The 12,985-nt window shown below is 21.6% G+C and overlaps 5 protein-coding genes and 1 pseudogene across 5 annotated transcripts; 2 read left to right on the forward strand and 4 right to left on the reverse strand.

Annotated features, from left to right (window-relative positions):
• Positions 1-1,275: 1,275 nt before the first annotated feature.
• Positions 1,276-3,201, reverse strand: DDB_G0280711 (hypothetical protein; the record flags this gene model as incomplete). Its single annotated transcript, XM_636045.1, has 3 exons — positions 1,276-1,414; positions 1,485-2,558; positions 2,645-3,201. The coding sequence occupies 3 exons, from the start codon at positions 3,199-3,201 to the stop codon at positions 1,276-1,278; spliced, it is 1,770 nt and encodes a 589-aa protein (XP_641137.1).
• A 48-nt stretch (positions 3,202-3,249) lies between these two features.
• On the reverse strand, positions 3,250-4,068 carry DDB_G0280713 (hypothetical protein; the record flags this gene model as incomplete). The annotated part of the gene is made up of 4 exons (XM_636046.1): positions 3,250-3,271; positions 3,306-3,570; positions 3,684-3,778; positions 3,938-4,068. 4 exons carry the CDS (start codon positions 4,066-4,068, stop codon positions 3,250-3,252), a joined length of 513 nt encoding a protein of 170 aa, XP_641138.1.
• A 739-nt stretch (positions 4,069-4,807) lies between these two features.
• On the reverse strand, positions 4,808-6,167 carry DDB_G0280717 (MAST family protein kinase; the record flags this gene model as incomplete). The annotated part of the gene is made up of 2 exons (XM_636048.1): positions 4,808-5,960; positions 6,085-6,167. The coding sequence occupies 2 exons, from the start codon at positions 6,165-6,167 to the stop codon at positions 4,808-4,810; spliced, it is 1,236 nt and encodes a 411-aa protein (XP_641140.1).
• Positions 6,168-8,427: 2,260 nt separating this feature from the next.
• On the forward strand, positions 8,428-9,239 carry DDB_G0280719 (hypothetical protein; the record flags this gene model as incomplete). Its single annotated transcript, XM_636049.1, has 3 exons — positions 8,428-8,453; positions 8,884-8,970; positions 9,209-9,239. 3 exons carry the CDS (start codon positions 8,428-8,430, stop codon positions 9,237-9,239), a joined length of 144 nt encoding a protein of 47 aa, XP_641141.1.
• A 290-nt stretch (positions 9,240-9,529) lies between these two features.
• On the forward strand, positions 9,530-10,850 carry DDB_G0280749 (annotated as a pseudogene; the record flags this gene model as incomplete).
• A 293-nt stretch (positions 10,851-11,143) lies between these two features.
• DDB_G0280721 (hypothetical protein) lies at positions 11,144-12,148 on the reverse strand (the record flags this gene model as incomplete). Its single annotated transcript, XM_636051.1, has 1 exon — positions 11,144-12,148. The coding sequence occupies one exon, from the start codon at positions 12,146-12,148 to the stop codon at positions 11,144-11,146; it is 1,005 nt and encodes a 334-aa protein (XP_641143.1).
• Positions 12,149-12,985: the final 837 nt, after the last annotated feature.

Genomic DNA, 12,985 nt, shown 5'->3' on the forward strand with positions numbered 1-12,985 from the left:
TAATAATAACAATTTTTGGTTTGCTTTTGGTCACTAAAGACAAATTACAGAATTTCTTTTTCGATTTAGTACATTAACAAAAAATGAATTTGAGTCTATTCCAAATCAAAAATTAAAATTATACTTTTCAAATTAAATGACAATAATATTTTTTATAAAAAAAAAGTAAAATTAAAGAAATTTATGTTTTAATTTAATAAAATTAACAATGAATTAAAATTTTTTATTTATTCATGAAGTGATTTGAGACCATGGTTGATCTGTAGATGTGATGGTGATTGTGTTGTTTTTATGTTTATCCTGTGGTGATGTTTGAGTTTGTTCTACTAACCCTAACTTTTTTATTTTAAATAAAAAACAAATAAAGTCTATTAAATTATTATTTTTATTTGTTTATTGATTGCTATTTATGTGTTTATTATTATCTTTTTTTTTATCTTTTTTTTTTTCATTTTTTTTTTTTTCAAGACAATAAATAAATGAATAATAAATAAATAAATAATTAAATAAATAAATTTTTTTTATTTATCGATTTTTCCATGAATGATTTGAAAATAATCACAAAATTATGTTATCTATCAGATGGTGCAATTGCAGTATAGTAATTGGTTGGTTGTGTTGTTGTTGCTGTTGGTATTCTCGTTGGTTGTTTCTTTTATTTTGAAATAACAACTTGTGTGAAAAACTGTTTCAAATAAAATAAAAAGAAAATGTGAATTATTTGTGATTTTAAATTCACATGTGTAAAATTAAAACTTAAAAAACTTAAAATAAAATAAATAAAGATAAAACAAAAAATTTAATTTAATATTATTTATTTATTTTTTATTTTTACTACATTTATTAATTTTATTTATTTCTTTTTTATTTGCAAAATAAAATAGATATTGTTGTTATTATGACTAAAAAAAAAAAAAAATTACAAAAATAAAATAAAATAAAATTACAAAAATAAAATAAGTTTAATCCTATCCCTCAACTTTTATTAAATAAACAATTTTTCTTTTTTTTTTTTTTTTTGTTAGCGGACTAAGTACTTTGTTTAGGGTGCTGCACTCAAAATATACTATTCGAAAACAGCAAAAAAAAAAAGTTTACTCTTATGATATAATTAAGTTTTTTTATTTTTAATACACCTATCCAAACTGCTTTTTTTCTTTTTACTGTAAATTAAAAATAAAAAAAAAATGAACAGGTTGGATGGGATGAATCAATTTATAAAATTGCAATAAAAATTTAAATCTATGGTAATAACAATTTAGATACTGGATTACACTATGGCTTGAATGAAGATTTTGATTTAATCCTGTCAATGAAAAATTCTTGAATGATTTTAGTTTTTTCTTTCATTATTTTTTGAAGTGTTTCTGTATTATCTTCGATTTCTTTAAATTTATTGTGAGGGTGTTTGGACCTAATAATTAATCAATAGTTAGTAAATTAAAATAATAATAATAATAAAAATAATAAATAAAGAATAATACCATGGATTGTCTATAAAAATGGCAGGTTTATCTTTAATATTATCTATCATTTCATTTCTAACTTGATTTATTTGATTTTTTTTATCACTGAATGTTATTATAGTTGATAAACATTCTAAAGTATCATTTAAAAGTGTTGAAAATAAATTTGATTGTTCTTTTATTTTTCCTATTAATTCGGCATTAAAAACTAAACTAACACTATCAATTCTTTCAAGTTTATTTACAGCCACTGATGATAGGATGGATTTGATATGTTGTCGACCATCTTTATCTAAATCTTTTGAATCTATAAAACCTGGTGTATCTATAATTGTAATTCCAAACATCCATGTATTTTCAGAATGATATTCAATATCATATCGACAAACACTTTTAGTTTTACTTTTACCAACACCTATAATATCATCCTTATTTTCCAAATTTGTTGCGCGTAATTGTTTTGGATCATCATTAATTTGACCTGTTATAATATTAAGAAATAATTCAATCATTGTTGTTTTACCAACACCTGTCATACCTAATAAAATAAAATTGAAACGTTGATGATCATCATCAAATGATGAAAATAAAACTAAATTTCTATAAAAATCTTTAAATGAATCATCTTCAATTAAATCCACATTTACGAAATATTTAAAAACAAATTCATCAGATTCTTTTGAAAAGTTACTAAATTGTAAACTATTTGAAATTTTAATTTTATTTAATCGTTCTTTCCATTCACCTAAACTTTTTAAATCTAAAATTTTACATTCACTTTTATCTTTATAAATAATAGTTGAAGGGAAACTAACTTCATCATTATCCCATTTACCATCGATTGATATTAATTGATCTATATTACCATCACGATATGTTAATTTACCATTACCATGACGTTTACCATCTAAACATAATCCTTCATATTTTGAAGCATCTTTATATTTATAAATTCCTTTATAAATTGGTTTATTATTAACAGTTGGACCAATCCATCTACCTTTATCAGTTTCTGTAAATGTTGAACCAATAATTTGTTGAGAACTTAATTTTAATTGAAAAATTGTTGCTTCTGTATATGGAATGTTTTTACTATAATTTTTATCATTATTATTAAAATCATTGATAAATGAATATAATATAATATGATATAATATAATATAATATAATATACTTACTTTAAAATATTTTTCATTGAACTTTGAATGAATTTAGTTAAAGAATCTTGAACATTTTTTAAAAATTTAATTTGTTCATCAACTCCTTTTGATAATTCATTTAAATAAATTTGTTGTTGTTGTTGTTGTTGTTGTTGTTGTTGATCTTTATTATTATCATTTAAAAATTTATTAAATGATTGTAATTGAATAATCATTTGTTCTATCTCCCAATAGAATGAACCAATTGATGATATTTTATTTTTATACTGATTTAAATACATTGAACTATTAGATAAGATTGTTGTTACTCTTTGTGGTATTGGTGAAATTTCAATTCTAATTGGTACTAATTTATTTGGATCAACTTTAAATGAATCTATGATTTTAATTGCATCATCAAAACTTTGAATATTATTTTGATTATCAATTGGTTCACAACCACCCCAAACAATTGATGATGTTGAATTTATTCTTGAAAATGATGAACTATCACTTTCCTCAATATGATATTTAACAGAGATTTTAAATAATCCAAAATTAACACCTGCTTCAAATTCACCTTTTAATTTTTTCATTGTCGAATGGTCACTAAAAAATACATATTTTACATAAATATACATTAATTAACCACCTGTTGTATTATTACTATTATTATTAATAATTATTATTAAATACATACGAAGAATCTAATGTAATTTTAACATCTATAAATGAACCATATTCAATTTTACTAATATAATATAGGCCATATTTTGATCTGAGTGAATCAATATCTTTTTCATTTATAATATCATTAGATGGTTTTGCATGATAGTCTAATTCAACGATTTTATCAACAACTCTTCTTGAATATAAAAATGTCATTGTTTCATTATTTGTAATATTGGTTTCCATATAACTACCCATAACCTTTCCATAAAGAAGTCCAAATGATAACCCAATTTCTATATTGTATTTAAATATAAAAATTTATAATTAATATAGGTGTAAATAAACCATAACTAACTCATCTTCTCCTCTCCCCCTCACATTAAAAATTAAATATAATTAAACATACCTCCACCAACATTTAATGCTGATTTTAATGATTCACAACTTCTAATTAATGTAAAGTTATTTGAATCTGTTTTAGGAAATGTTGAATTGATATTCCTATTTTTATGGATTAGAAAATAAATTAATATATTTTTTTTTTTTTTTATTTTGAACTAATAAAAAAAAAAAGAAAATTGTGAAAATGATAAAAATAAATACTCTTTTCACAAACGATAATAATAAATACTCTTTTTCACAAATGATAAAAATAAATACTCTTTTTCACAAATGAATACAGTGTTTTTGATAGCATTCCCACCATTTTCGTCAATACTGAAACCTCTTCCTAAATCATTTTCTAAAAGTGATGAATTTGTTCCTGATGGTATTGGTAAAACCAATGACATTGCAATAAAAAAAAAAAAATTAAATAAATAAAAGTAAAAATTATTATATTATTACAATTAAATAAAAAAAAAAAAAGAAAAATTGTATTTTAAGTCTTTTTTTAATTATGAATAATAAAATGAAAAAAAAAAAAAAAAAAATAAAATAAAATTAAAAAAAAATAAAAAAGAAAAAAAAAAAGTGGAGATATTCTTTGAATCAAAAGATATTTTTAAAAAAAAAAAAAAAAGATGATCTCAGATCGTTTTTTGATCTATTCTCTGATTCACTGCTTTAATATTTATTTTTTTAAAAAAATAATTACAAAATTTTTTTTTTCATAATTTGCATTCCATAGAATAAATATGTATGTAATTGTAAGAATAACTTATCCATTTATTTTATAATGAGAAGAAATATAAAAAAAAAGAGAAAAAAAAATAATTGTGGTTTTCACATTGTTTTGTTGGGAATAATTAGATTATGATCTGTTTTTCAACAAGTAAACAACTGATACCTATAACTTGTACAAGTTGATTGTATTGTTATACATGTGGTGAATGCATTCTTTTTTTTTTTAAAAAAAATAAAATGACACAATAAAAAAAGGGGAAGTTTTTTTTTTTTTTTTTTAATTTTTTATTTTTATTTTTTTTTTTTTTATTTTTTTACTTTCCACCACTTTAATGCGCCCATCAAAAATTACACTTGCAGATTTTTAATAAATAGAGGTTTTAAATAATGATTTGTTTGATTTGGTTAATTTTTTTTAAAATTGAAACCTTTGAAAAGGTATCTTTTAATTGGTTTTTTGTTGTTTGTTTTTTTAGCAGAAACTGTTTTTTTAACATTTTCTCTTTCAAAAAAATAACTGGAATCATATTCATTTTCTATTTTTGGCTTGAATGTCAAAGATTCTGGAGAATAAATTTTACTCCAATTTACTCCATTAAAGAATGGATGTCTTTTAACTTCATCAGCACCATTTGCACCTAATCTCTTTAATGGATCTACTTGTAATAATTTTTGAATTAAATCAATTGCAACTTCAGAAAAATAAGATGGAAAATTTATTTCATTTGTATAGTTAGTGATTTTTTCAAAAATCATATTTTGATTATCACCAACGAATGGGGTTTCACCACTTAACAATTCAAAAATGATGATACCCAATGCCCACCAGTCAATAGTTTTACCATATCCACGTTTATTAATTACTTCTGGAGACATGTAGTAAGGTGTTCCCAAACATTTGTTATTTTTTTTATTTCCATTTTTAATACTATTACCGGTGAAACCAACTTCAGAAAAACCAAAATCAACAATTTTGATAATTCCGTTTTTATCAAAAATTAAATTTTCAACTTTTAAATCTCTATGAATGATACCACAACTATGAATAAATTCTAAACCATTAACAATTTGAGCAATAATATTTTTAGCTTCACGTTCTTCTAAAGTATTAAGTGAGTGCAATAATGAAGCACAATCACCACCATGTAAAAACTCCATAACCATATAAAGTTTTTTTTTTGTTTGAAAACATTCAAATAATTTTACAATTGACTGGTTTTGGTATTGAACTAATATATTTCTTTCAACCATCAATTCTTTAACCATATGTTTTCCAATTGTATCACGTTTGTTAATTGATTTGATGGCAAAGAATTTATTTGATTTGGTAATGGCTAAAAATACTTGACCATATCCACCTTTGCTAATTGGTTTAATAAAATAATAACCTCTAGTTTTAAACAAAATATTATGTGAAGATGAAATTCTTGCAGTTGAAAGTGGTGATTCAATTGGAGAGGATGGATTACTACGATTATCTAATGTTTCAGAATCACCTGGTTGATTAATTTTATTTAAATTATTATTATTTAAATTTAATTTAGGAATAAAATTATTACTTAATAATAAAAGTTTTAAAAATTTTATTAAAAAAAAAAAATTAATAATATTAATAAATAATTATTTTATTTATTTAAAAAATAAAAATAAAAAAAAAAAAAAAGAAAAAAAATTAAACTTACTTTGAAACTTTATCTTTTGGATTTTCGATCATAGTTTCATTGGTATTAATTTCTTGTGGATTTCTATTATTTATTGTTTCCATTTTTATTTTTTAATTATTATCTGATTAGAATTTTGATGAAAATGAAAATGTTTATTTTTTTATTTTTTTTTATTTATAGGCAATTTATTTGTTTTTTTTTTATTACTTTTTTATGAAAAAAATATAAATTAAATTAAATTAAATTAAATTAAATTATATGTTTTGTTTGTAAAATAATGAATTAAAAACTGTTTGATGGTAGTATGATTTTAATAACAATAGCATTCCAAGAATGAGAAATAAAGCACACTTATTTCTACACACTAAAAAAAAAAAATTAAAAAAATAAATCAAAATAAATATTTCTTATGAAATAAATTTGTAAAATTATAACTGCAAATTATGTTTAAATAACAATTATCAAAAAAAAAAAAAAAAAAAAAAAAAAAAAAAAAAAAAAAAAAAAAAAAAAAAAATTCTTTTCCATTTTTTTCTATTATGATGAAGTTGGAATTTGTTTATATAAGGGTAAAAATCCCATAGTGTTATTTTTGGTATATCGAAAATAATCAATGATGTTGTTAACAATGATTTTATAAAACTTCTTTGGTTTTGTTTTACAAATACACAAGCAAATAATAAAAACAAAAAAAAAAAAAAAAAAAAAAAAAACAAAACAAAAAAAAAAAAATGATTTTGTAAGTGGGTAATTAGTATTTATTTATATTTATTTATTTATTTTGTTTTTTTTTTAAAAAAATTAAATAGAAAAATAAGTTTAATGTAAGTGAATGTAGTATTTTTGGGAGATTGGATCACAAATGATGTTATAAAATACAAAAAAAAGATCGGTTATAGAAATGTTTGGATTTATTTCATTCAATTTTTTTAATATTATTCAATTAATTTTATAATTGTGTATGAAGAAATGTTTTTTTTTTTATCTGTGCATTTTTTTTTTTCCTTTTTTTTCCTTTTTTTTTTAGTTTATAAATTAAAAAAATTAAAATATAATGGTAGATGGTAGTATTTTTTTAAAAAAATAAATAAAAAATATTTTTCCAGGTCCTAAAAATAGTTGAATGTGTTAATGTGGGAAATTTGTTTTTTTTTTTTTTTTTTTGAACTTAACCCTAATTTATCAAATAATAACAAAAAAAAAATAATCATTTCTATTTTTTTTAATTTAATTATTTTTTGTGTATTTTTTTATTTTCTCTATATAAATCAATGTGATAAAGTAAATGGTTAAAATTAAATAAACACATCATGTGGGAAATAAAAAAAATAATTTAAATTATTATTATTATTATTATTATTATTATTTTTATTATTATTATTATTATTATTATTATTATTTTATTAATATTATTATTATTTTTTACATGTTACTGATTAAAAAAGAAATTATACACTAAAAATTAAAATTAATTAACTTATTTTTAATAATTTTATTTATAATTTTTTTTTCTTTTTTTTTTTTTTTTTAATTTTTTTTTTTTTTTTTTTTTTTTTTAATATAAATAATATAGTATATTAAAAAATGTATGTTATAATTAATTTTTACTATTTACAAAAAAAAATAATATTAAATATTTTTTTTTTTTATTTTTTTTTCCTATTCTTGTGATATAAACTTGTCAAAATCTTTGAATTTGAATACCCAAACCAAAATTTATTCAAACCTTATTAAATGGTCATTTTAAAAAATTATTTATTTAAATTAAAATAAAATAAAGAAATTAATAAATAGTAAATTACAATTGATTTTTTTTTTTTTTTTATTTTAAAAAGAGAATTACTAATTATAATATTTTTCTTACCTAATTAACCTTTAAAAGGGTTTAATTGGCCTCAAACTCTAGTTCCAAGTGAATAAACTAAAGATACCCAGTCATTCATAATTAATGATCTGTTCACCCTATCAATTAAAGTTGAGAGTTTAAAACTATACATCTTCTTTTTAATTATAATTTTAATTATTGTGCCATCAATTTATTTATATATAATTCTATATTGTGGCTGTATTATTTTTTATGTCCACATAAAAAATGAAAATACACAAGAGAATGGATACAGTTGTTGTAGAATTTTAAAAAATGAAAAGACAAAAAATAAAAATACCATACAAATTAGATGTATAGAAGTGGGTGTGGTGGTGGTAAGTGTGGGTGTAGTGGCGGTAAGTGTGGGTTTTTATAATTTAGTAACATAAAAAAAAAAAAAATGTGGTGGTAATAGTGAGAATTTTTTTTTTTTCTTTCGAAAATGAAACGACACAAGAGAATGAATACAATTTTAGTTTTTTTTTGTTTAAAAAATGAAAAGACACAACACATTTGGTGCGTATGGAATGTGTGTTTTTTTAAAAAATAATTTTTACCATTTTTATTTATTTTTTTTATTTTTTTATTTTTTTATTTTATATTAATAAATAAAGTTGAGTTAATTTTAATTAATTACCATTCTAAAAACTATAGGAAATTTTAAAGAGTTAAAGAAAATATGCTTAACAATTTAAAAAATTACAAATGATCAAAAAAAAAAAAAAAAAAAAAAAAAAAAAAAAAAAAATTAAATTGTTTTTATTTAAAAATTAGAATAAAAAAAAAAATATCTTGGAATGATATCAAATCTGATTTCGAAATTTTTTTTTTTTTTTTTTTTTTATTTTTTTATTTTTTTTTTATTTTTTTTTTTTTTATTTTATTAAATTTTCATTTTTTTCATTTTTTTTTTTCCCATACCACTTTTTCTTTATTTTTTTTTTTACAAGAGAATTTTTAATTTCATCATCAACAATAACCAGATCATCACCGCCACCAACACACCATCATTTCAATCATTGGAAAATGGAGATAAAGTAATTTTATTGATGACATCAATTTCAGAAGAAGATAAAAAAGAAAACAAAATATAAAACAACTAAAAAAATGGGTACCAAATCATTTAGAGGTAAGTTGTTTTTTTTTTTTTTTTTTTTTTTTTTTTTTTTTTTTTTGAAAAAATATAAATAAATATTATCTATAGAAATAATTAATTTTTACTAATATTTTTTTTTTTTTTTTTTTTTTTTTCTTAAAGATTTAATTTTATTTTAGAATTACAGAAGCATTAAGAGCAAGTGGTTAGGTTTGTGCTGCCATTGATTCTGTTATTCGTTCTGGGTACACTCGTGCTTTTATGCCATTCGTCCACCTGCTCACAATGCTGGTCATTATTGTAGCCTACTGGCTGCTTTTTTGGAAGTAGTTCAAATAGTAGTATTCAAACCGATCATCAACAAATTAATCACAATAATATAATACTAATAATAGTAATAATGGTAATAATAATATATTATAATAATATAATTTTAATATTTATTTTTTTATTTTTATTATTATTATTAAAAAAAAAAAATAATAAAAAATAATAAAGTTATGTCCAAAGATTAGTAAAGGATTAAATTGTTACTTTGGAGAATGTCATATAGTTGATAATAAAACCATTGTTTTAGTATTTGGTTGATCAAATGTAATAATATTTCCACGAAAGCTTCAGTGGTGGAAGCAATATGAGTTGTAGCAGCTTCGGTGGCAGAACATTCAATGGTGAAACATCAACAAATCAAACAGATGTCGACAGTGAATACAATTTCAATCATTTATTATTATATCAATTTGTTGTAATTTAGGATTATTCAACGCAACAGTTTCAAATTAACACAACCAATTTATAGAACTGATTTCAATCCAGTTTTGTATCAACTCTCGATATTTAGATTCATTCAATACTGCAAAACGAAGTGATGATTCACTACCAGGTCGACTCAACAGGTTAATTCTGTTTCAAATTAACATAATCAAATCCAACAACAGCAACAACAACTACAGGAAATACAACAGCAACAACAACTTCAGCAACAATTTATTATTTAACTTCACTAACTCTATTTTAATAATGTTCCAAACCCATTGAATCAGTTACAAATAAAAAGATAGGTTATGGATTCAAATAGAAACTTAATAAACTTCAGATTATAACACCAATTGAATAGTAATAGAGGTAATAAATAACAACAACTAATAATAACCAACCAATGACAACCAACAAACACAACAGCCACCACAAATTCTATTTACAATAATCAAATCGAACAACCAATGGAATGTGTTATCTTGTAAATTTAAATCATCTTTTGAAATCATTAGATTCAATTATACTTAGTGGTGCGAATTAGTTTCAAAAGTACTTTTATTATTTATAGTCAAATTAGTAGTGGTAGTAATAGTGGTATTTTAGCAAATCATACTTTCTACAACGAATTACGTGTTGCACCAGAAGAACATCCAGTTCTCTTAACTGAAGCACCATTAAATCCAAAAGCAAATAGAGAAAAGATGACCCAAATTATGTTTGAAACTTTTACGACTCGAGCTATGTATGTCGCCATTCAAGCTGTATTATCATTATATGCATCTGGTCGTACCACTGGTATCGTTATGGATTAGGTGATGGTGTATCATACTGTACCAATTTACGAAGGTTATGCATTACCACATGCCATCTTACGTTTAGATTTAGCAGGTCTTGATCTCACTGATTACATCAATCAAAATCATTGCAAAACTAGAATGTAAATATTCAGTTTGGATTGGTGGATCTATTTCATCTTCACTCTCAACCTTCCAACAAATGTGGATCTCTAAAGAAGAATACGATGAATCTGGTCCATCAATTGTTTTCAGAAAATGTTTCTAAATAAATTATCTAAATTTAGAATATATATATAAATAATAATAATAATTCTTTTTTAAATCTGAAAATTAATATTACTTTCTTTTTAATTAAAATTACCTTTTTTTATTAATTTTAAACAAATTAAAACTATAATCAATATTAAAATAAAAAAAAGTAATATTGAAACTCAACAAAATTAAAGTAATAAAATATAAAATTAAAATGAAAGAGATATGATTTATTTTTTTATTATTTTTTTCATTTATTTTTAAAGATTAATAATTACATTTGGTTGAATTATTATTTATAAATAATTACAATTTTCTAAACTCTTTAGCATCATTTCTTTCTTCTAATTCCAACATATCAAGTATTTCTTGAGGTAATGGTACTGATTGTGCTTCTTCATAAATATGAGGTAATTGTAGTGGTGCTTGTGGTTGAAGGCTTTTTATTGTTGATGTTTTTGTGGTTGTTGTTGTTGTTGTTAGTGGTCTTGGTGATGATGATGATGATGATGATGATGATGGTTCATCAGAGTTTGGGTAATATGGTGTTGGTGAATATGGTTCAAAACTATTTGAATTCGATGTTTGTTGTTGTTGTTGTAATGGAGGTGGATAATATTGACTATAAGATGTTGGTGGTGCTGATGGTTTTGGTGAATTTGGTTCAAAACGATTTGAATTTGATGTTTGTTGTTGTTGTTGTTGTGATGAAGGTGGATAATATTGTGAATTGTCAGCAATAGTTAAGGTTGGTTCAACTTCTGTTTCACTATTTGAAATTCTTTGAATTGTTGTTGGGAATGATATTTTTATATAATATTTATAGTAATTATTAACAAGTTCACGTTCAAATTTCCATACAATTCCTCTTGGGCCATAATGTCTATTTACCTCTATTAAGAACGTTTTTATATTATTCTTATATATTGCAGCTGAAATACAAAATGAGCATGATAATAAAATAGTTCCAATTATTGAAAGCATTGATCCAAGTATAATCAATGCAAGACTAATTTTTCTTTTTTCTTCAGATTCTTTGGTTACCATTATATATTCTTCATAATTTTCATCAAGTTTCCAAGTATTATCAAATTTCAAAACTGAACCTGCAACAACCATTCCTAAACCACCAAACAAAATTATAATAAAAAAAAAAAATTTATAATTGAATGAATTAAATGTGTTTAATTTTTTAATAATTAATAAATATTCTCTTTTATTTATTACTCCTTCTAATCTAGTTTGATATTCTTCAATGAATTTATTATTTGTTTTTGCCACCCCTGTCTGAGATATTCTGATTTGTTCCATTACAATTTTTTTTTTTTTTTTTTTTTTAGATAAACAATATCTCCTCTTTTTTTTTATTGTTATTTAAATTCAGAACATTTTGTTTTTTGTTGGTGTTTTTTTTGTTTTTAATAAAAAAAAAAAAAATTAAGAAAAAAAAAAAGAAAAAAAAAAAACAGAAAAAAAATAGTCCCCAAAACTCAAGACTGGTCTGAAAGTCAACTTTTTTTTATTTTGTTGTCATTTGATTCATTTCTTTGAATACAATTTTTTTTTTCCTTCCAAAAAAAAAAATAAAAAAAAAAAAAAAAAAAATAAAAAAAAAAATAAAAAAATAAAAAATTAATTCAAATCAGGAGTGACAGATATTTTTTTTTTACGATATTTTTAAATTCGAACTATTAAATTTTTAGTTTTTCAATAAAATTTAATCACCATGTTCGCAAATTTTTTATTTTTTTTATTTATTTATTTTTTAAGGTTTGGGTTAGAAATTAATTTGGGAAAAGGAATTTAAAGAGAATTCTGTAGAATTTAATGAATGGGTACGTTTGTATTTGTGCTGTCTGAGTATAAAATCAATGTATTCGTATTAGTCTTTCTGTCGTGTATCTTTCATCGCCAAAAACGTGATAATACTATGGTTGAACAGTTTGATTTGATAAATGTAAATTTGAAACCTGTCTGTATAAACATGGTTGAATTCACATCTGATAAATCGACTTTTAAACCACATGGAAATGACTTGGACCCAATGGATAGAGATTTCCTCCAACGGTAAATCTTTGAAACTCCAACTATGATTAACATTAAAAAATTGAGCATCTTAAAATATACTACTACTACTACACTACTACT

The sequence above is a fragment of the Dictyostelium discoideum genome (assembly GCF_000004695.1).
Source record: "Dictyostelium discoideum AX4 chromosome 3 chromosome, whole genome shotgun sequence".
Lineage (NCBI taxonomy): Eukaryota > Evosea > Eumycetozoa > Dictyosteliales > Dictyosteliaceae > Dictyostelium > Dictyostelium discoideum.